Source organism: Osmerus eperlanus, chromosome 17 (assembly GCF_963692335.1).
Source record: "Osmerus eperlanus chromosome 17, fOsmEpe2.1, whole genome shotgun sequence".
Classification (NCBI taxonomy): Eukaryota; Metazoa; Chordata; class Actinopteri; order Osmeriformes; family Osmeridae; genus Osmerus; species Osmerus eperlanus.
In genome coordinates, this window is record NC_085034.1 from 1,295,604 (window position 1) to 1,317,377 (window position 21,774).

General features: G+C 48.6%; 1 protein-coding gene across 1 annotated transcript in view; it reads right to left on the bottom strand.

Moving 5' to 3' along the window:
* LOC134037440 (voltage-dependent calcium channel subunit alpha-2/delta-1-like) overlaps positions 1-21,396 on the bottom strand; it is a 66,120-nt gene extending 44,724 nt beyond the window's left edge. Inside the window, exons 1-3 of the mRNA XM_062482709.1 lie at positions 21,024-21,396; positions 9,956-10,037; positions 9,310-9,426 (exon numbers count right to left, since the gene is read on the bottom strand). Coding sequence (XP_062338693.1) covers positions 9,310-9,426; positions 9,956-10,037; positions 21,024-21,112 — 288 coding nt within the window. The 5' untranslated portion in view covers positions 21,113-21,396. The remainder of the gene's footprint in view (positions 1-9,309; positions 9,427-9,955; positions 10,038-21,023) is intronic.
* Between the last annotated feature and the right edge of the window lie 378 nt (positions 21,397-21,774).

The window sequence follows — 21,774 nt, forward strand, 5'->3', positions numbered from 1 at the left end:
TGTAGAAAGATGGCTGCTGTCCTTTCCAGTGTGTCTCACCCTCGCTGCTAGCCGGCATCATCAGTATTCCTACCGCCTTCTGTTCACATGCATCTCAAACCCTTCACCGAACCAGAACTCTTCCATGCTTCCATTGATCCATACATTCATTCGGTTCTTTACGTTTTGGGGGTAGTTTTGAAAACATGGACAAGGAAAACAGTCCATTTCTCCTTTGTGTTACTTTGGGGATGCCACGTCACATAGCCCATACATGATGAGCAAATCGAGACTTTTGATCTTATTTATATATCAAAACAGGACCAGATAGTCAGAGAATAGAGGACATCTAAATGATACAAGCAAATCCTTATGATCTGAGAGTACTTAGACAGTGGAGAGAGAGAGAGGGGGATGACATAAATTGATAGAAGAGAGAGATAGAGGGATGAGAGAAAGTGGGTGGAGTGAAGAGAGAGAAAGAGAGAGGCAGACACCAAGCATGAACATGCCAGCTGGGAGCACCAAGGGAGCGACACACACTCAAGGAAGTGGTAAATAATAATGAGAGCTGGATAATGAGTCACTGCTGTCTGAGCACACACACGCATACACACACACACACATACACACACACAAATACACACAGAGCCTCTCATAGCCCTTATCAAAACTAATTCAACACTTTCCACAACATTATTCACATCAAATATTTACAACCTTTCCACAGGGGGACCCAAATCATCCAGATTATATTTGTCTGCACAGAGAGAAAATGGGCATGCATGGGCAAACAGCCCATTAAAATTTAAACCTACATATCCCTATAATTTAAAGATAGCTTCCCTTTATTCTATTGTTTGTCCAGAGGAACATTGTTATACTGTTAGAAGCATGAACCAGTCTAGTCATTGATTATCTGTTGCGCAACAGAATGTGACGTTTGGTGTGTCGCCCTGTAGAGAAACAACTGGTAAATGGATGCATGTAAACACAGGGGACTGGGAGTGGAGCTGGTGACAGGACTGTAAGTCTGACTGTCACCCATCATGTGGGAGCTGGTGATAGGACGGTAAGTCTGACTGTCACCCATCATGTGAGAGCTGGTGATAGGACTGTAAGTCTGACTGTCACCCATCATGTGGTAGCTGGTGATAGGACGGTAAGTCTGACTGTCACCCATCATGTGAGAGCTGGTGATAGGACGGTAAGTCTGACTGTCACCCATCATGTGAGAGCTGGTGATAGGACTGTAAGTCTGACTGTCACCCATCATGTGGCTGCTGGGGACAGGACTGTAAGTCTGACTGTCACCCATCATGTGGGAGCTGGGGACAGGACCGTAAGTCTGACTGTCACCCATCATGTGGGAGCCAGGACCTGGCACCTGGTGTTGATGGAGCTGAAGACAGCAGCACATGATCTACACCAGTGGTCTTCCTCCCTGGTCCTGCATTTTTACATTTTACAACTGGACCATGAAGCCATTTTCAGATTACGTTTGTAAGCAAAGAGTGCAATCTGTTGAGAAATTCGGTGCTATAACAGTGCTTGCAGCAGTGCTATCAAAGTCCTGTTGACTGTCTGCAGCTAAAGTTAAATCCTTACCAAACAAATTAGGCAGTGTGAGACGTTGCCGTGGTTACCGCGGTTTATCCCGACCATCTGCTTTTACCTCTGAGCGCCGCCCCCTCGCTGGAAAACGAGGCTACATTATTGACTAAAGGTCACCGCCGTTAAATATGCATCACAGTCTTCTGGCAAGGAAGAGCGAAGCAGGGAAGGGGCCATCTTGGCTTGGGGCAAGATGAACTGACTCGTATTTGGAGAGAAGACATGTTGGCTCAAGGCACGGTGAGCGACCTGACAGTATTTACAGTCAGCCTGGCTTGTCAAGCACGCAGGCGACGGAGGGAAGCAGGATGGGAGCCATTTTGGCTCAAGGCGTGTCAGGACTGTGTGTGGTCGCACCACCTGTCAACAGGCGAGGGTCTGGTGCAAAGCAACTGTCTCACGCCTCAGTGTGAGAGCCCCTCAGGTCCCTAACACAATAAAACACCGCTATGGACTTCACACAGTGAGAGTGTAAGAGTGTGTGCTTAAGTGTGTGTCTGGGGCCAAGTGTGTGTTTCAGCAAGCGGGAGAGGATGGAATGAGAGATGACAGAGAGAACACAGCCGGTTAACTTACTCCAGAGAAACACACTGGCTCGGGAAAGATGCTTCTTCTAAACGTCTCAGAAACTTCACAGCTCACAACGGTTGTGCTCATGCTAGAACATCGGCACATTGTAGAACATCAGCACCAGGTTCTCTTTCACGTCTCACATCCATATTCAGATGTCGTAATAACGTCTTTCCTCGTTTTGCCTGCTCAGCGATGCATCTCTGCCCAGACTGAAGGAGGTGATATATGGGGTATCTCAGGCCACGTCAGCTGGACTAGAACAGCTGGACCATAGTTCAACCTGAATTATATCCGCTGGGCCCTTATAAATCCACAAGGTCCTTATTCAATGAGGAGGTTATGCTGAAGTGCTCCCATTGCTGAGATTCCATCAATATAATTTGCCCAGTTATTGTGATTAAATGTGTCACTTGTGCATGTTAGGAATCTGTCGGAAAATGCAGAGGATATTTGTTTGTTATCATAGTGTGTTTTCTGTGGTTTCTGTGGTTAGATTCTTTTGCGTTTGTAGATGTTTCTGTTGCAGCGCTGATTTAACAGCATGACTTTGCAGGTGCTATGTTGCAGGTAATTATCATCCTTCATAATGTTGTCAAACTATTTCTGCTTTGTGGATCTGATGCTGTGGTCTCACACGACAGACTGGAATTCAGTTGTTGCTATTTAATAAGACACACACACACACACACACACTACTGTACAGTGACCCTCCCATGTATGGATGTGTGTGTGTGTGTGTGACAACAAATAGTGTATGTGTTTCTGAGGATTTGAACTCCAGTGTTTAATGGCCCTCGGTGTGTCACCGTTTCCAGCCCCACTAGCCCACTTCTAATAACAGGCTATCAGACACTGCAGACACACACTCCACTATAATTACTAACACCACATTACCCACAGTGCACTGTTTCAGCTAATGGGGCCCTATTAAAACGTCTCCGCTTCTTCTGCTACTTCCAAGAATGCTTCAAGTGCCTTTGTCCTCCGGATAACACGCTGTTTTGATAAAAACAAGATGTTCACAGAGAGATGGATACTTAGCAGGTATTTAAGTGTGGGGTTTTTAGCACATGTGCTTTGATTCTGTGTCATTTGTTAGAGGCAGACGTGCTTAGTTTAGTGCATCAAGTGTCTGTTTGTGATGCCCACGTCGCTTAGCGACCGGGCGTCATGGCAACAGGCAGCATCCAAGCCGGGCTCCGTAGATACGGTGCCACTCGAGTGAGGTGAGGACACGCCACAGAGCCAGATCACCCATTGCTGTCATCTCCTGGTTATCTTGTTAACTTCATACTAAGCTCACCCGTCAATTAAGACTTTACAAAATCCTGCTGCAGAATCGCGGGTTGTCTAGAGGCTGTACACTCGCACTCACTCATCATTAGGGACCCTTTTTGGGGGGGGGGGGGGGTTCTCCTCTATTCCACCCGTTGAACTGCCGAGTGGTGTTCACCCAGAGTGATATAAATCTCCCCAACAGGCTGGGGTTGAGAGGCAACTGTTGTTTTTTCTCCAAAATGGCAGCCAACAGTGGAGTTGGATCTGGTGGGGAGCCAAAGGCGTTTATATCCCCTGCCAAAGGACTAATGCAATCCCACGACTGAAATAACCCCGGCCCAATCAATATTGAGATTCACAACAGAGTCCCTAACTCTACTCTGTATTCTTACTCTATATCAAGCTCTCCTCTTTCTTTCTCTCCCCCTCTCCCCCTCTCCCCCTCTCCCTCTCTCTCTCTCTCTCTCTCTCTCTCTCTCTCTCCCCCTCTCCTTCTGACAACAACAGCCTGGGTGTACTTGTGTTCTGTTGCTCTCTCTTACACCCCACCCCTTAGTGTTTCTGTCACTTTCTATTCATCGTTTTCAGCCTCTGTTCTTTTCCTTCTCTCAGAATCGTGTGGCTCCTCAGATCAGACAGCTCTGCAAGGTGACCTTGAAACCACACGCTTGGCCGAACCATCTGATCTTTGAAGCACTATTCTCAAGATGTTTTCAGAAGCCCCCAAACCTAAAAAAATAGGCAGGTTTCTTTTCGATATCACATGGCCCTCTAACATACAGTTTGGTTGTTTAACATGACTCAGTAAAGCAGTCTCAGGCTGCAGATCTCATTAAGGTTAGAAAGACTAGCTTCCTGTTAAAAACTGTGTCCCCTGCGTCCTGTCCCTCTGGGCTAACATCTGGAACACACCCACGCATGCAACCAATCTCTGCTGTCACCCCTATTGCTGGGGAAAGTCGGCTATTCCTTCAGAAGAGGTTAACCACAGGCCCGATCCAAGTGTGTTGGAAATGGGAGGTAAATAATTCATGAAGGCCTCGCAGACAGAAAGCCTGAGGTGGTCTCGATATCAAAGAGAGCTACACTGGACAATAGCAGTCAAAGGGAGGTCAGATCGATATGGCTATGGCTTATAAACACACACACTCACACACACACACATCGGAGGGTACTTGGGGGCATGGGCAAACAATATCATGAACTGTCGACACACACACAGTTAACACACACGCCTGGGATTTCTTTGTAGCATGACAGGAGACGCCCACCCATCCTGACCAGTACAGGAGTGATCTGGTGAGGAGAGATCATCCTGACCAGTACAGGAGTGATCTGGTGAGGAGAGATCATCAGTGTGTTAGAAGGGGGGGGTAAGCAAGGAAATAGAGATGTAAAAAGAAGCCAGAGGGAGTGAAGGTAGAAAAGGAGGGAAAAGAGAGAGAGAGACAGAGAGAGAGAGACAGAGAGAGAGTGAGAGAGAGAGACAGAGAGAGACAGAGAGAGACAGAGAGAGACAGAGAGAGACAGAGACAGAGACAGAGACAGAGACAGAGAGAGAGAGAGAGAGAGAGAGAGAGAGAGAGAGAGAGAGAGAGAGAGAGAGAGAGAGAGAGCCACGGTTATGTTTCTCAAGACGCTGCTTTTTCTGTGAAATATTTTCTTCCATCTCAGTAGTGTTTATCATCCATATCCCAAATGACCGGCACCCATGCTCACAAATCACACAGGAAGTACCACACAGGAAGTACCACACAGGAGCGAGTGAGCAAGGAAGAGAGAGAGAAGAAAGATCAGAGGCATCGGAAGAGGCGAGGGTGTGGGGAACAGTAACACACTTGTTTTGTCTGTGTGGTGTAATCTCCCGAAACAGAATGCACAACTATCATGCTACTTGACTGTCTAAGAAACACAGAGGAGTGACACATCATTTTTAATCTGCTGTGTGGAGACCGGATCCACAGAACAAACAACCCACAGCATCACTCCTCCTCCTGTCCAAGCGACCATCACGACTGTTTGGGGGTTTTCTAGAATGTTCTTGGAAGGCGTTTTTAAAAGGTGGTGGTTGATTTGTTAAAGATGGTAAATTGGGAAAGTCCCACAAAGTGGGAATGCCAGAGAGAAAGAGAGAGAGACAGAGAGAGAAATAATAAGAGAGACTAAGACAGAGTGGGAGAAAGAGAAAGATGAAAGAGTACTAAGAGAGTAAGAGAGAGAAATATATATAGAGAGAGAGAAAGAGTGAGAGACAGAGATAGAGTGAGAGACATAGAGATAGAGTGAGAGACAGAGAGATAGAGAGAGAGAACCCTGTACATACAGCTGGTGCCCATGCCCCACAGGGAGCCTGTCGTGTTACAGTGGCACCTGGCACCACATCAGATACCCTGCATCCACGCCTGCCCAGCAAACCAGCCAGGGAGAGAGGAGAGAGACCGAGATAGTGTGTGTGTGTGTGTGTACAGTATGTGTGAAAAGGAAACAGGAGGGAAAGAGAGAGAAAGAGAGAGAGAAAGTGAAGGAGAGGAAAAAGAGAGTGTGTGTGTGAAATAAAGGAGAAGAAAGGTGGAGGGAAGAGTGAGAGAAGGGATAAGAGAGAGAGGAGTTCCTGGGTTGAAGGAGGACAAGCAGCTTGTGGTAATGGAGTGTTTACGACGCTATCTCAACCACACCCCTTCCTCATCATGTAGCCCTGAGGACCAGGGATCTCAGTCTCTCAAACAGCGTGTGTATGTTGCAGGGTGTCTGTATGTGTGTGTGTGTGTGTGTGTTGGTTAGTTTGTGTGTCGAAAGTATCCGTTTGTGAATGTGTGTCTAAAACATCTTTGTTATTTCCTCCTCTCAAGCTAAAACAGGAAACTCTGTCTCGCCCTCAGATCCCTTCTAGACGACTGTGCTTGTGCTGCTTCTCTGGGACATGGAAGCAAACAAGAACTGAGGGATAAATGATCCCAGAGTAGTTTATTGTTTATCCTGTTACTACGTGTGGCATGGAGCCAGTGCAGCCTTTACAGCTTTAAGCTAATTCTCTTCTCAGTGCAATTCGTTGTTTTTCTTCTTCTCTGTGTCACAATGGGCAGGTTGAAGGCTGAGAGGGAAATGAATGTTTGATTCTATGTTTGCACAGAGAGATATACCCCTCTCTGCCGATCCGTCTGGACAGGAGATGGGATTGGTTGTTGATGTATACCAGTTTGTTCATAGGTCTGATAGACGCCATTTGTCACCTTTTACCTGCGTGTATCCAGGAGGGTTGGGCTATTTGTTTTTTTTTCCGCGTTTGTGTGTGTGTGCCTGTTTAAGTGTGTGTGTGTGTGCATGTTTGAGTGTGTGTGTGTGCATGTTTGAGTGTGTGTGTGCATGTTTGAGTGCGTGTTTAAGTGCGTGTGTGTGTGCTTTGTGTGTGCGTGTTTGAGTGCGTGTGTGTGTGCTTGTGTGTGCGTGTTTGAGTGCGTGTGTGTGTGTTTGAGTGTGTGAGAGAGCAGGGCGTGGAGAGAGAGGCCTAATAGGAGCTGGTGTTTTGAAAGGAGAGTGGCGCTTGTTGAATGGTGTAATGGGAGCTCCTGTTGTTTCTCTTGCTAAGGGTCTAATGGATGGGCCTGCTCTACCGGCACTACGCTACCATACACTCCCTCAGGGGGACTGGTGGTCACAGCACTCCACTGGTCTACACTAGCTCTCTCTCTTTCTCTTTCTCTTTCTAGCTCCCTAATCTCTCTTTCTCTCTCTTTCTCTTTAGCCCTCTCTCTCTCTCTCTCTCTCTCTCTCTCTCTCTCTCTCTCTCTCTCTCTCTCTCTCTCTCTCTCATCTCTCTCTCTCTCTCTCCTCTCTCTCTCTCTCTCTATCAGTCCCTCTCTCTCTCTCTGTCTCTCTCTCTCTCTCTCTCTCTCTCTCTCTGTCTCTCTCTCTCTCTCTCTCTCTCTCTCTCTCTCTGGCTCCCTTTCTCTCCCCCCTCTCTAGCAATCTCCCTCTTTCCTCTCTCTATCCTTCTCCCCTGATCTCTCTCTCTCTCTTTCACTCTCCCTCTGTCATGGTCAGTGTGTGTCAGTGTGTGTCAGTGTGTAAGTACGGAGAGAGACACACGCCATAGGGAAGGTCAATAGGTGTGTGTGTGTGTGTGTTCTGAGTGTCTAAACTCGATTCTCTCTTATTACCCAAAGGCCAGACTGGCCAGAGTGTGTGGTTAGTCAGTGTGAAACTGTCACTCATAAAAGAGCATCCGGTCAACTCCCGTACATCACCCCTATCCCCCCCACCCCCCACCCACCCCCACACCGCTATTACACACACACACACACACACACACACACACACACACACACACACACACAACACCCCTGTATTGCCAGCAGGCAGGTTAAAAGTGACAGATGGTCCCTTACAAAGAGGAAAATAAAACAGCACATCTATCAACATCCTGTTTCTCAACTAAACGAATAGCTTTCCACCGTCACATATGGTACGATAGGTTGGTTCCACTCTCTCCAGGAGGTGGAAAACATCACAGTTCACCTCTTGACATCAACGCTAATTAGCCTATTTTCTGTGTATTCTGACAGTGACAGAATACAGTGTTTTTTGATGAAGTATGTGGTGCCATTGATGACATCCAGTAGTGCTCTCATTGTTGTCTAAACTCTGCGAGACCAAAAGACATGTTGTCAGGCACCAATGCGTGCTAGCTAAGTGTCTAAACATCGTCGTTAGCCAGGTAGCCTCCAGTCTTTTCAGGTAAACATGTCGTAAATGGCACTTTAAAGACACATACTAACTAGCTACATGTTGCTTTTGAATCGGAGAAAAACCTCATGTTTCCCTGCCTGGCTGCCGGCGTTGTCGCAACCATAGATATATATAAAGACTAGATGTCTTACGGCGGAGTCTTGAACGTCCGCACATGGCGGCCATCTTGCTACAGTCAACTCGCTCACCCATAACATTGTGTTGATGCTACATGTACTTTTTAAATGACCATAACTTGCTCAATTTTCAATCGATTTTTAAACGGTTTGGTTTGTTATCAACGTCAGAGATGGAGAGTGGCATAACGACATCTCTGACGTTGATAAGTTATGGTCATTTAAAAATTAACTTTAGCATCAACACAATGTTATGGGTGAGCGAGTTGACTGTAGCAAGATGGCCGCCATGTGCGGACGTTCGACTCTGTTGTCCGGCAACGCGGACGAGACGTCTACCCTTTATATATATCTATGGTCGCAACAACTGAAAACAACAATCATTTCCTCAAACCTATCCATTGTGACGCTGTGAAAACCCCTGGTCCTAATGGCATTGACAGGGGGATTACGACGGCGTCTACGCTGCTACGCCACAAGCCAAACACAGACTGACAGGTTTCTCCCCGAGGAGCATCGATCCGGATCGATCCGGAACGTGGGAGCTGGCAGCTCGTCGTGTCGTCATCAAGGTGATCCACGAGGAGAGAGGGGAGGGGGGAGGCGAGGAGGGAAGGGGGGGTAGGGGGGAGGGAGGGAGGGGGGAGGGAGGGAGGGAGGGGGGGAGGCGAGGAGCGTGGCGTTGGAGATCAAGCTACTTTGGGGCGTGATGTCACAGGACTCAAGTAGAAAAAACAGATTTCATTTCCTAAACTCGTTCCCAGAGACTGAATTACCAGAGATTCCTTTATTTATGTTTTCTGCCTTTTTGGACAGTGACAGAGACAGGCAGGAAGGCTATGAGAGGGAGAGAGAGGGGAGGACATGCAGAAATGTCCCCGAGCCGGAATCAAACCCGGGCCGCTGTGTGTGGGACCTTAGCCCGTAGGGTACGCGCCCTGCCCAGTGAGCTAAAGGGGCGACCCAACTTGAGTGTGTAGCAGGAGTAAAGTTGTGTTCTTACATGAAGGGCGCGAGAGCGGTTAGCCAGAAGCTTCTCGATGTTCCCTGCTGCGCTGGACACCAGATGTCTGGCGTCGTTGGACTCTATGGTGAAGTGCTTCCTGTGGTTATGGAAGATCTGGACCAATCAGGAGAAAGAGACACAGGGGTCAAAGGTGACTTCATTCGAGCGGGGACTTTTGATTGGTTTAATGTGGAATCTGTTTGCAGATTATACAACTCTGAATCACAGCAAGAGGAGACAGAAATGAAAATCAAACACAGAAATGCCAAACAGCCAATTATTTAGCAGCCTGAGGGGATTCTGAAGCCACAGGAATGAGATGTGTTTATGTACAGACCATGCTTCTCTGTGCGTTTGATCATATGTGTTAACCTGTTCATGCGTACTGTACATGAGTGTGTGTGTGTGTGTGTGTGTGTGTGTGAGTGTACTGTCACACCACGGTACACACTCATGCACGCATGAACAGGTTAACACATATGATCAAACGCATGGACTGAACAAGAATACTTTCGACCCACAGGTTCTACATGAGGAAACAGGTTTATCATAGGTTGAAAATGGAGACAAACAGAGTATATACAGGATGGATGCATAAGTACATGTGCGTTTTTTACTTCCAAACGTGTGTTGAGAAACTCACCTGGACAAGATTGTGAATCCCACTGGCTGAATCTGTCAATGTCACCAGCTCATGTTGCATCTGTTCAACCCAGTTCTTCACCCTGTGAGAACACCAGAGGAAATCACGTTAGATTCACTATTAATCGGGTGCTGATCTCATCTAAACCCTAACCCAGGCTAGTGAGGCTCACATGACTGGATCCACAACTCACTTAACGATGGCACATGTTCAGCAGCTACGATAAATTGTTGTTTTACAAATTGTGACGTTCGCTTCTATTGGAACCTGGATATCATGTGACACTGAGTGTAGTTGGGGGACAGATTACCATGGCAACATGCTAAACAACATCGCTCTGAAGCTCGGGGGTGATTAAACAGTCATTGATCGGTGTATGAAAATCAAGATGTACCCAGGGTTGTCTGTGTGTGAGTGGCAGTGCCAGCATTGTGATGAGGGGGAGAGGGGGTGGAGGAGAGAGGAGGAGGAGAGGTGAGGAGGAGGAGAGAGGAGGAGGAGGAGGAGGAGGAGGAGGAGGAGGAGAGGGGGTGGAGGAGAGGTGAGGAGGAGAGGGGGTGGAGGTGTAAGGGGTGGAGGAGGGGAGGGGGAATGAGGTAGAGTGTAAAGCGGTAGAGGAGGGGTGAGTAGGTAGAGGTGTATCCACGTGTATGGTGTGCGATATTCTATATAAATACCCCGACGTGTCAAAACACCCAGGATTCTCATTACCCGGGCCGTGATACAGTTACAAAAACTGTCCATGTGAGGTCTCCTCTTCCGCAGTCTACACAAACACCCCCTTCACCCCCAGGCCTGCCCCCCAGGCCTGCCCCCCACACCTGCCCCCCACACCTGCCCCCCAGGCCTGCCCCCCAGGCCCGCCCCCCACACCTGCCCCCCACGCCTGCCCCCCACGCCTGGCCCCCAGGCCTGCCCCCCAGGCCTGCCCCCCACGCCTGCCCCCCAGGCCCGCCCCCCACGCCTGGCGTCATTAACAATACATAAGACAACACATCAAGAAAATGAACTTTCCCCCCCCTGAAGTGTCAACCCTTCCTGCTCCGGAGCCCTCCAGCCCTGACCTCTACGACACCTGACCTCTCAGTGTTATCTTATTTAGAGACCACAGGGTAATGTGAGCAGGGAGCGCCGGCGCAGGGAGAAGCATACCAGCTCCGTATATTTAGCCTCCCAGAGACAGCTGAGTTAGAGAGGGGTTAGGAGAGAGGGGTTAGGAGAGAGGGGTTAGGAGAGAGGGGTTAGGAGAGAGGGGTTAGGAGAGAGGGGTTAGGAGAGAGGGGTTAGGAGAGAGGGGTTAGGAGAGAGGGGTTAGGAGAGAGGGGTTAGGAGAGAGGCTGGAGCCGGTACAACGGTCAGCATAGTCTGTTCCTGCAATAAAGCACCAACACACACTCACGACGAGTACACACACACACACTTACAGTATGCACATCACCTAGGTACATAAGTAAATCAGGGGCTGGCATACCGCTGAGGACAGGAAGTGTTTCTGCGTTCACCGGCTCACAGGGGTCAAGTCAAGGTCTCCTAACTTGGCGTGCAGACGTGAGGGAGAACTTGCGAGCGGTTGCCGTGGAAAACGTTGCCCTGCTCAACAGGTTGCTCGGCTACACGTCCGTCTCGCTTTTCGTCACTACGGGAGGACGGTCCCGTAGTGTGTTGACAGAGGGAACACACAACGACCCGATTCACCCCTCAACATCAGAAACCCAATCAACTCAACATCCTTGCTGCTAACTTTTACATATTTAAAATATATTTAAACCTTTGCAGGCAGGAATAAATAGTCCATGCACCCTATATCCCCAGCGAGTTTTACATTACAGTCTCTAATTTGGGACTGGGAAGTTGAACCAGAATCTAAGGCCAAGGGCAGCCCTACTCTGGAGCTGTAATGAGGAATGGGGAGCAACAACTATGTGGTTGTGTCCCAGGGAAGGCCACTGTTTCTGGGTAAGGATGATTAGTCCCCCCCTAGTCTCCTGCAGCCTGGAGGTTCTGCAGTTCATGGTTGGTTCTAGTGTGAAACCCATTATCCTGTGTATGGTCTGAAATAACAAACAGGTTTCAGAAAATAGCCACGCAGCCTCAAACCTGAACAATGCTAAAAGCATAAGTTCTCAGTTTCCCTGTTTCATTGAGAAATAATCCTGACTACTCTGATTGTGTCCTATCTACGGTATGTGGTCAATCTGCACCAAACAGCTTGCGACACAAAAACAAACTGAACAAACTAAACCAAACCAAAACAGACAAGCCAGAAATGTAGCAGAAACAATGAGACTGTCAGGGAAAAGAAAAGAGTTTTACAAAGTCGTAGGAGAAATGGAAACTTGGAGAGCACTGTGGAAAAATGAGATAACATCCCTCACCCCTCCCCTCTTCTAACCCCCCCACGACCCCCACTGGGGGAGGGTGGGGGAGAGGGGTGGGTTGGTAATGCACAGTATAAGGGGAGGGGGTGAAAGGACCCAAAATGGCTGGTGAAGCGGTTTGGACAAGAGGCAGCAGCAGTTCAGTTGCACACCCGGGCGCTTGTGCAGAGTGGAGCATTGTGAAACCCAGCCAAGTGAGAGTCCTCCCGGCTCTGTGAGGCGCGCTGTGCTTCCTTTCTTGCCTTTTGCCTCTAAAAGACTCCCCGACTACCAAAACAGACTGTAGGGTTTTGTTGAAGTTCTCTCCAGGAGGTTGCCTTGCTCTTGTGTAGATAGACTATCTATAGGAACCCTCTACTTCCTCATTCTTTTCAGATGTGTGTGTGTCTGTGTGTGCGTGTGTGTGAAACCAGAGTAGGGGTTTTACAGGTCAGCAGGGTCAAAGGTCAGAGGGGCAGGTGCAACTAATTTACCAGATTTTCTGTGTAATAATCTGTGTGTGTGTGTGTGTGTTCTGTGGTGGTCACTGTTAGGGCGAGTATTATGTAACATCAGTGCTGTGTCTGGATGTGCGTGTGAGGGAGCTAAGTATTCCTGGGGTCTAATTAGTACACAGCTCCCTGAGTTGAGAGCATCTCCAAACTCTAAAAGATCTCTGAAAACACCTTCCAACGCCACACATCTCCACTCAGTCCAACCAACCTGTTTCAGCACAGACCAGTAACCTCCCTCGTACATAAAAGGCATCCGACCAATGATAAAAGCTGTTCCGGAGCAGACTGTCCAATCCCCGGGCTTGATACAGCGGGGTGGGCCGGAGCCCAGAATAGAGATCCTGACTCAGAGCTGGAGCATGGCTGTGTGACTTCTGGCAGGGTCGGCCCTCGGGCCTCACTAGCTACTGAGGCCATTTCTGTCCTCTCCTCTCCATTTCATCGCTTTCATATTTTTGAAATGATGCAGCTGATTTCAGTTGGCTGGTTTAGCAACCGAAAAAAAAATTAAGGAGAGTTGAAGTAAGGTTTAGAAATAGAGTGACACATCAAGCTTCACTGGGTGCCGGCCAGTCGTTCGTTATGCTGATAAGTTGTTGTGTGATGGGGTCAAACCGCCTTAAATTTAGGTCTCGGAGAGAACGTTCTAGAAAGTCTCCCTAGACGGTTTCCTCTATATTAAGGATGCAATTACTTGTGTTTTAAAGAGTGGAATGATTTCCATCCATTCTGGCATCCACAGCATCTTGTCTTAAACACGAATGCTCATCCCTGCCTTCTATATCTGGAGACTGCTCATGTAGAAAGCTTTAAAGACAAGGGCCAACCAGCTTTGTTCTTTTTCTTAGGGACCAAATACAGACACAGGAAACAGAGTGAACATATCATCAACCTCTCCAGAGTCACCCCACACCCAGAAAACCCTGTAAACACTGCAATGTTTTGACACTTGAATTAGCTTTCAGAACAACTGCATTAGCCCTCTAAACGCTGTCAAACTGTCAGAGTAAGGAACAGAGAGAGAGCGAGAGAAAAAGAGAGGAAGAGAGGAAGATAAAGACAGGGAGGGACAGAGAGAGAGAGAGCAACAGATAAACGGTCTGGAAGGAAGCACATTATAACAGGGTTCCTGTTTTTATCTTCTTCGCTGCACTGAACCTTTAATGATTGTAATTCAGGTTCCTAATCTGCTTTTAGTGGGAAATGAGACTGACACAAGCACTGATGAGAAGATAGAAAGCAGATAAAAAACTGTGAAAGAGCGAGAGAGAGAGAGAGCGAGAGCGAGAGAGAGAAGGAGAGAGAGCGAGAGCAAGATAGAGAGAGGGAGAGGGAGAGAGGGAGGATGACAGACTGTCTGTAATTGAGTCAAGAGGCGATACCTAATAAGAGATTGAGCAAGGCTCTAATTAGCGGTAGTGGTACACACACTTATCCAGTATTGAAATCCTTTCCACCCTTTCTAAGCAACCCTTGCCTAGATTCGACCCCTCTCCCCTGGGCCAACAGGACAGAGTTGACCCGCTGTCCCCACGGCCGCTGGTCAGTGTTGTCCGCACCTCTTCTGTCTCACCTCACCCTGCAGGTGAGTAGGAATACGTCCTGACAGACCTAACAACGCCCAGGAAATTATCCCTACGCCCATGTCCAAGCAAGTTACATTCTAGGACAAAGGTACCACTGTGACATCGGGAGAAAGGAACAGAGTGTTTATTAGTGGTCGTTCTGTCAGACTACCACACCTGCTACTAACACTGTACATATAGATGCAACCTAACTACTGCATTAATGGACCTTGACCCATGGAACTTAAAGTTCTACTTTCTACAGTGTCTCCCTGTGACACAATGAACTAAAACACAATTCCAGAAACAAAAACAAATGCAGAAATGGTAGAAATATTGTACATCTGCAAAACTTTAGGAAACAGTGAGATGGGTATGGAGTAACTAGCCACAAACCAGGACGCAACCGGCGTAGGATGTGACAGGTTCAGGTTTCCATAGAAATGGAGAGGATTCTGTGACCTCATTTCCTCTCCAAACACTTTTTAGGCTCCAGACATTCTGTGATTGAATTTCAGTAACGGCATCAGGGACGCAGGCGTGACAGGAGGGAGAAGAAATCCCAGACTAAAAGGAGGCGGGGTGGCGCGAACGAGAGAGATGTGTATGATATATACCGTACAGAGTGTGTGTGTGTGTGTGTGTGTGAGAGCGAGCGAGAGACAGAGAGATAGAGACAGAAAGAGAGAGGTGTCGTTTCACACATTTCGCATCTTCTCCTGGCGTTCCTGCTCGTCTCCACAAATATCCCTCTTCCTCTCGTTCTCTCTCACCTTCTCTCATTCTAACATCTTCTCTTCATCTCTCATCTTCTGTCCAGATCAAACTCTCTCACTTCCTTCTTTCCCTCACATTTTCTCTCTTACACACACACACACACACTCCATTTACTCTAACAACTCTCTATTTTGCACGATGTGGTGTGACAAAAAACCCTTCTGGCCCAAAATAGTCGACATCAATCCAGGCACCTCCACAACCAGGTGAGTGTTCCTCTAGCTGGGGCTGAGTTTGGACAGCTCTCTGAAGGCACCACGCTGCCCGTGGCCACCTTGGAGCAGTGCTCCCGTCTCAATACAAGGTCACGTGAGCAACAGAGACTCTTACAGGGGAGAAACAGCTCCCACTTGAGACATCTGATAACTGATGATTATGGTGGATGAGGATGATTTGGGGAGAAATCTCCTGATTATCCAGCAATGCACTATAGACTTGGAACATATAGCATGCAAAATACTTTTGCTGGACTAGACTAAGACTTGTGTGTGGCGAGACAATCAACACACATAATTCTCTAGATTTTCTCCAATTGCTAAATGTCTATTTGGCCTTGTGCTTTAATTGACTTGCTAAGTTTGCACAACTCTTGAAAAACTACAGTTCCCATTCTTTGTGTCAGGGCTGTAGTACACATGTGCTTCCTGTGGTGGACAGGGCATTATGTCTAACCAGCTGCTAACTATTCACAAGGTTTCCTGGGCAACGTTGCAATGGAAAATTCCAGGAAGTTCCATGTGGCACAAGATTACAGTGATGCAGGCCTGTAGCCCTGCATGAGGTGCTTGTTCCTTCGTGTTCCTGTACATGCACACTCAGGTACACATTTCTTTCTTTGTACTGTTCATGTTTAACTTATTGTTTGACAGATTATGTCATATAATCCGATTCATTAAGAAGTTTCATTTACAGGGGTTCCCGGCTCCCTGTATTATTATGAAAACATGAAATGAAAAAGATGACGTTCTTAGCCTAAAGCAAAACGCGGAATCAAGCATATATGTAGTATTAGTAGTAGTATTGCATGTAGTACTACAGTAGTAGCAGCAGCAGCCAATTAAACCAGACACTAAAGTAACATCGGACACCACACATAAAATATGGCTCCACAGACCATCAGTGGAGGAGCAAGGGGGAGATTTACAGGAAGGGGACAGGACAATTTAATATTCTATGATGATATCTTAGACTACGTCCCCGACCCCCAGTCACAAACCCTAACTCAGGTCTGAGACCAGACCCCTGACCCCCCTCCCTACAGCAAAAAATATCTAAATTTAGCGCACATGTTGAGAGATGAACGGAGGGAGGGAGGGAGGGGGTTTGAGAGGAGAGAGTGAGGAGATGGAAAGAGAGGACTTGAAGTGAATCGGGGAGAGAGAAATACACTGAGAGTGGGAGAATAAGATGAATAGATAAAAGGGCTAAGGAGCAGTGACTAGTATGAGTAATGGGCCTAGATCTTGTCTTCAGGGTGTGTGTGTGTGTGTGTGTGTGTGTGTGTGTGTGTGTGTGTGTGTGTGTGTGTGTGTGTGTGTGCGCGAAAGCGTTCCTCCTGAAATACACCTGTTAAATCCCTCTGGTCAGGAGGCGACAGAGAGCCAGGGAGACCCAAGTTAGCTACGACCGTGCCTAGCAGGTCGCGCATATGCCAACACGTGTGTTCCATGTGGGGATCGAACCCACAACCTAACCCTTAGCAGTGTGACAACCTAGTACCCAGATGTTCATGAGGGCAATCCCCCCCAAAGACAACCAGCAAAATTGCTAAATTTGCGACATTGTCCTTCTTCGTAGACGCTAACAACATCTTCAGCCTTCTGAGACAGAGAGAGGCCTGACATTATGCTTGCTGATTAGCGGAGACAGTACAAGGGACGAAACAGGCATATCTACTTAACTGGTTGAGCATGAAATCTAATTACACTATAGTGGGGGAAATACAGCACAGAGGGGGGTGGAAGCCATAGAGAAACGAAACACAAAGTGGAGGGGAGTGGGGAGAGGGGAGTGGGGAGAGGAGGGGAGAGGGGAGGAGAGGGGAAGTGGGGAGAGAGAGAGAGGGGAGTGGGGAGAGGGGAGGATATTGGTCCTTTGTTCAGTATAACAACATAAACATGTGCTGTACCATCCCAGCCTCTTAAAAGCATGGGTCAGCCAGGCCAGTGGACTGTGTTAGGCAGACTGTGAAACCAGATAAGCTGTGCCTCTCTCTCCCTCTCTCCCCTCCACCCCCTCTCTCCCCACACCCTCTCTCCCTCTCTCCCCCACCCTCTCTCTCCCTCTCTCCCCCACACCCTCTCTCCCTCTCTCCCCCCACACCCTCTCTCCCTCTCTCCCCCACCCTCTCTCTCCCTCTCTCCCCCACACCCTCTCTCCCTCTCTCCCCCACCCTCTCTCCCCCACACCCTCTCTCCCTCTCTCCCCCACACCCTCTCTCCCCCACCCCCTCTCTCCCTCTCTCCCCCACACCCTCTCTCCCCCACCCCCTCTCTCCCTCTCTCTCCCCCACCCTCTCTCTCCCTCTCTCCCCCACCCTCTCTCTCCCCTCTCTCCCCCACCCCCTCTCTCCCCCACCCCCTCTCTCCCTCACCCCCCTCTCTCCCTCTCTCCCCCACCCTCTCTCCCTCTCTCCCCCACCCCCTCTCTCCCTCTCTCCCCCACACCCTCTCTCCCTCTCTCCCCCACCCTCTCTCTCCCCCACCCCTCTCCCCCTCTCTCCCCCACCCTCTCTCCCTCTCTCCCCCACACCCTCTCTCCCTCTCTCCCCCCACCCCCTCTCTCCCTCTCTCCCCCCACCCTCTCTCTCCCTCTCTCCCCCACCCTCTCTCCCTCTCTCCCCCACCCCCCTCTCTCCCCCCACCCCCCTCTCTCCCTCTCTCCCCCACCCCCTCTCTCCCCCACCCCCTCTCTCCCTCTCTCCCCCACCCCCTCTCTCCCTCTCTCCCCCACCCCCTCTCTCCCCCACCCCCTCTCTCCCCTCTCTCCCCCACCCCTCTCTCCCTCTCTCCCCCACCCCCTCTCTCCCTCTCTCCCCCACCCCCTCTCTCCCTCTCTCCCCCACCCCCCTCTCTCCCCCACCCCCTCTCTCCCCCACCCCCCTCTCTCCCTCTCTCCCCCACCCCCTCTCTCTCCCCCACCCCCCTCTCTCCCTCTCTCCCCCACCCCCCTCTCTCCCTCTCCTCTCCCCCACACCCCTCTCTCCCTCTCTCCCCCACCCCCTCTCTCCCCACCCCCTCTCTCCCTCTCTCGCCCACACCCCTCTCTCCCTCTCTCCCCACACCCTCTCTCCCCCCCACCCCCTCTCTCCCTCTCTCCCCACACCCTCTCTCCCTCTCTCCCCCACACCCTCTCTCCCCCACCCCCTCTCTCCCTCTCTCCCCCACACCCTCTCTCCCTCTCTCCCCCACCCCCTCTCTCCCTCTCTCCCCCACCCCCTCTCTCCCTCTCTCCCCACCCCCCTCTCTCCCTCTCTCCCCCACACCCTCTCTCCCTCTCTCCCCCACCCCCTCGTCCCCTGTGCGCTGGCTGCATGGCGCCGGGTTCTCTGGGGCACAATCTGTGACATCAGACTTTCAGATTTGATGATGTTCATCATCTGCCTGGGAGCACAGAGAGAGAGAGGGAAAGGGAAGGTTGAAAGAAAGAAAGAGAAGAAAGAGAAAGCAGGAGTGAGAGAAAAGGAAGAGGAGACAGATGAGAGATGGAGAGAGGGGCAACACAGTCTACAGAAGAGCACATCTGAAGCAGGGAGACACTGAAATCAGAGGTTAAAGCCGAATCACAAAGATGCAGTCATGCATGCTGACAGAGAGAAGAAGAGGGGGAAGAAAGGAGGAGAGAGAGAAAGCGGGGAAAGAGAAAAAGAAAGGACATGACAGAGAAAAAGAAGAGAGGGAGACAAGGCATGCGTGCCTACGTGCATGTATCCTTGTTGATGTACAGAGACAGGAGAGGAGGAGAGGAGGGGTACAGAGAAGAAGAGAGAAGAAGAGAGAAGTAGAGAGAAGAAGAGAGAAGAGAGCTACATGAGCAAAGAAAAACAGGAAGGGACCAACCACTGATGAGCTAATAATGGACCACAGTGTCCACCTGTCCCTCTCCAAGAGAACAGAAAACACCCCCAGCTATACTCAACCAAGGGATCATGTTACGCACAAACGTGCGCACACCACACACACACACACACACACACGCACACGCACACACACACACACACACACACACATACAGTAGATGTTGTCGCTCGTGCTGTGAGTCACCCAAAAATATTGTTCGGTCTCCTTTCGTGACATTCCCCTTGAAGAGTCCAGGCTGTCACTCAAAATCACTGTCACTGTACTTTAAATAAGGAGCACATTATTACTTCTCGCTTGTTCTAATGTGTTACTTCTACACATTATTATTCTCGCTAGTACTGTAGCAAGATCTCTCCCAACAGCAACAGCTTCCATGCAGACAGTGAGAAAGACAAAGGCATACAGCTGACGTGACATCGACAAAGTGAAGCAGGGGTCATCTTTATTCACTCAACCGCACGCACAGTTATGAACACACCCAATACACATTCTAGGGATGATTATAATTTTATACTGCACAACCTAATACTATAACATTAGCATTGCTAGAACTAACATTTAGCAAGCTAAAAGGTTCAGTAGTAATTCCCTGTGGAATTGTTGAATACTGTCACCTGATCTGCTTTGAAACTCTCCTCTTCCATATTTCAAATTATGTTTATCTATGCCTTCACACTGGCATGTCTGAACAATGCATGGGAGATGGGTGGGTGGGGTAATCAATCTATTTGCTCTCCATAAAATCTATTTCAATGAGTGGGTGGCTGCTGTGGCAGTCTGACATCATACTGTGGGCTATTAGGCTGAGTGCCATACTGGTCTCTCCATGGCGGGACCTCGTATGAATTCCAAATCTACCCCACCCTCCCCACCACCATCACCAAGCCCATTTACTAAACTGTAGCATACTGTAGCTATAGCCTAACCTCGGAAACCTGTTGTCTATTTGGAGAAAAAAAGATAAACCTAATATTAACTGAAATAAATGTAAAGCGTGTAGGGTCTAGGGGTCAAGTATTATTATTTAAATGATTAAATGAAATGCTGAGCAAGATTGGACAACTTGTATTCCACCACGGTAAAGAACCGGGTGGTTTCTATTTTTATTATTACACTTAAGTGTGGAGACCTGGGGGCCTGCTTCAACAATTAGACTACTAGTTTCTGAACCGGCTGACAACCTGTAAGCTGTGGAAGAGAGACAACTGTTAAAAAAAAAACTATGGTTGAAATGCGTGATGAATAATAATCAACCGTGTTTTGTTTCAGTTGTGCTGAGTTGAGTTACATGTTCATTTATAATGTGTCAAACTGATATTTTAAATCAGAAGATAGCCTACACGTTTTATTTTTTGACACTAAATTGTTCTTGAGTGCGAGTTACTATTGGCCGGACATATACGGTGGCTGGAAGTTACTATCACACTTTAGGATGCTGGAAGCGAGAGAGCACCGTCCTCTCTATTCATTGATTTGGATACAATTTCGTCGGAGTTACGTAATGAAAATTGGATTAGCCCATGAGTAATCGATTTTCCAGTTTGCCACTAAACCGTGAGCTTACAATTCAGACCCAAACTCAGCTACGGCATTACAAACCTAATTCATACATTGCAAATAGGCATATATCGCACTCTGTCACAGTTGACAATAAGCCTACTGTACTATTATCCTCATTGTTTTACAGAAAGCGATAGTATAATACTGATGCCACTGTAATTTATAGAAAAGGACATAACTATAGAAAGTTAAAGCGTGTCGCCTACTGTACTTACACACGTTCTGTTGGGAACTCCAAAGTTGATACACAGGACAACGTTGTCAATGCTATTATAAATGCGGTTGATAGGCTGTTAGTATCCATATTTGTGCGTATTTCCCGAGAACACAAACTAAGCCCAGATCCAACAATGCGTGACGCGTCCCCCAATCCACTGGAACGGTTTCTGCGTTTTCCCTTGCGTGTTTGACGGACCGGTTACACAGCCATCGGAGTTTGAAAACAAATCACGACGGGTTCTACTCCCTCCAGTGAGTTTGTCTGGTACACTCTCAGGCAGCGTGTCAGATCTCCAGCTGTGATTCTAAAAGATGCGCGTGCGTCGGAGGAGAACGGGAGGTGTGTAGTTCTTCTTTATCCTCTCCGCTCGCCGGCAGAGCAGAGAGTGTCGGTGCATGTGTGCGAGCCTAGAGCGGATCGGTTTCCAAGCCCCTCACCCTCTCCACCCCACCCCATTTGAGAACGATCATCATCACGCGTTGCCATACAAGGCACTCCTCTCCTCGCGGAGCTGGGCAACGCGCGGTCACCACCCGGGAACATTGAACAACAACAGCTCTGAAGGCTTCAACTTACGATTTAACGGTGTTGCACTAACGTGGCCCAAAAGCTAATTAGGTGTAGTGTAGGAAACACAAAATTACTTTTGTTTTGTTTGTTATGATTGACATAGCCTACTACAAGCCTAATCATTTGTAATAGACTTGTAATTAAAAAAAACATGAACTGGACTGCACAAAACTTGT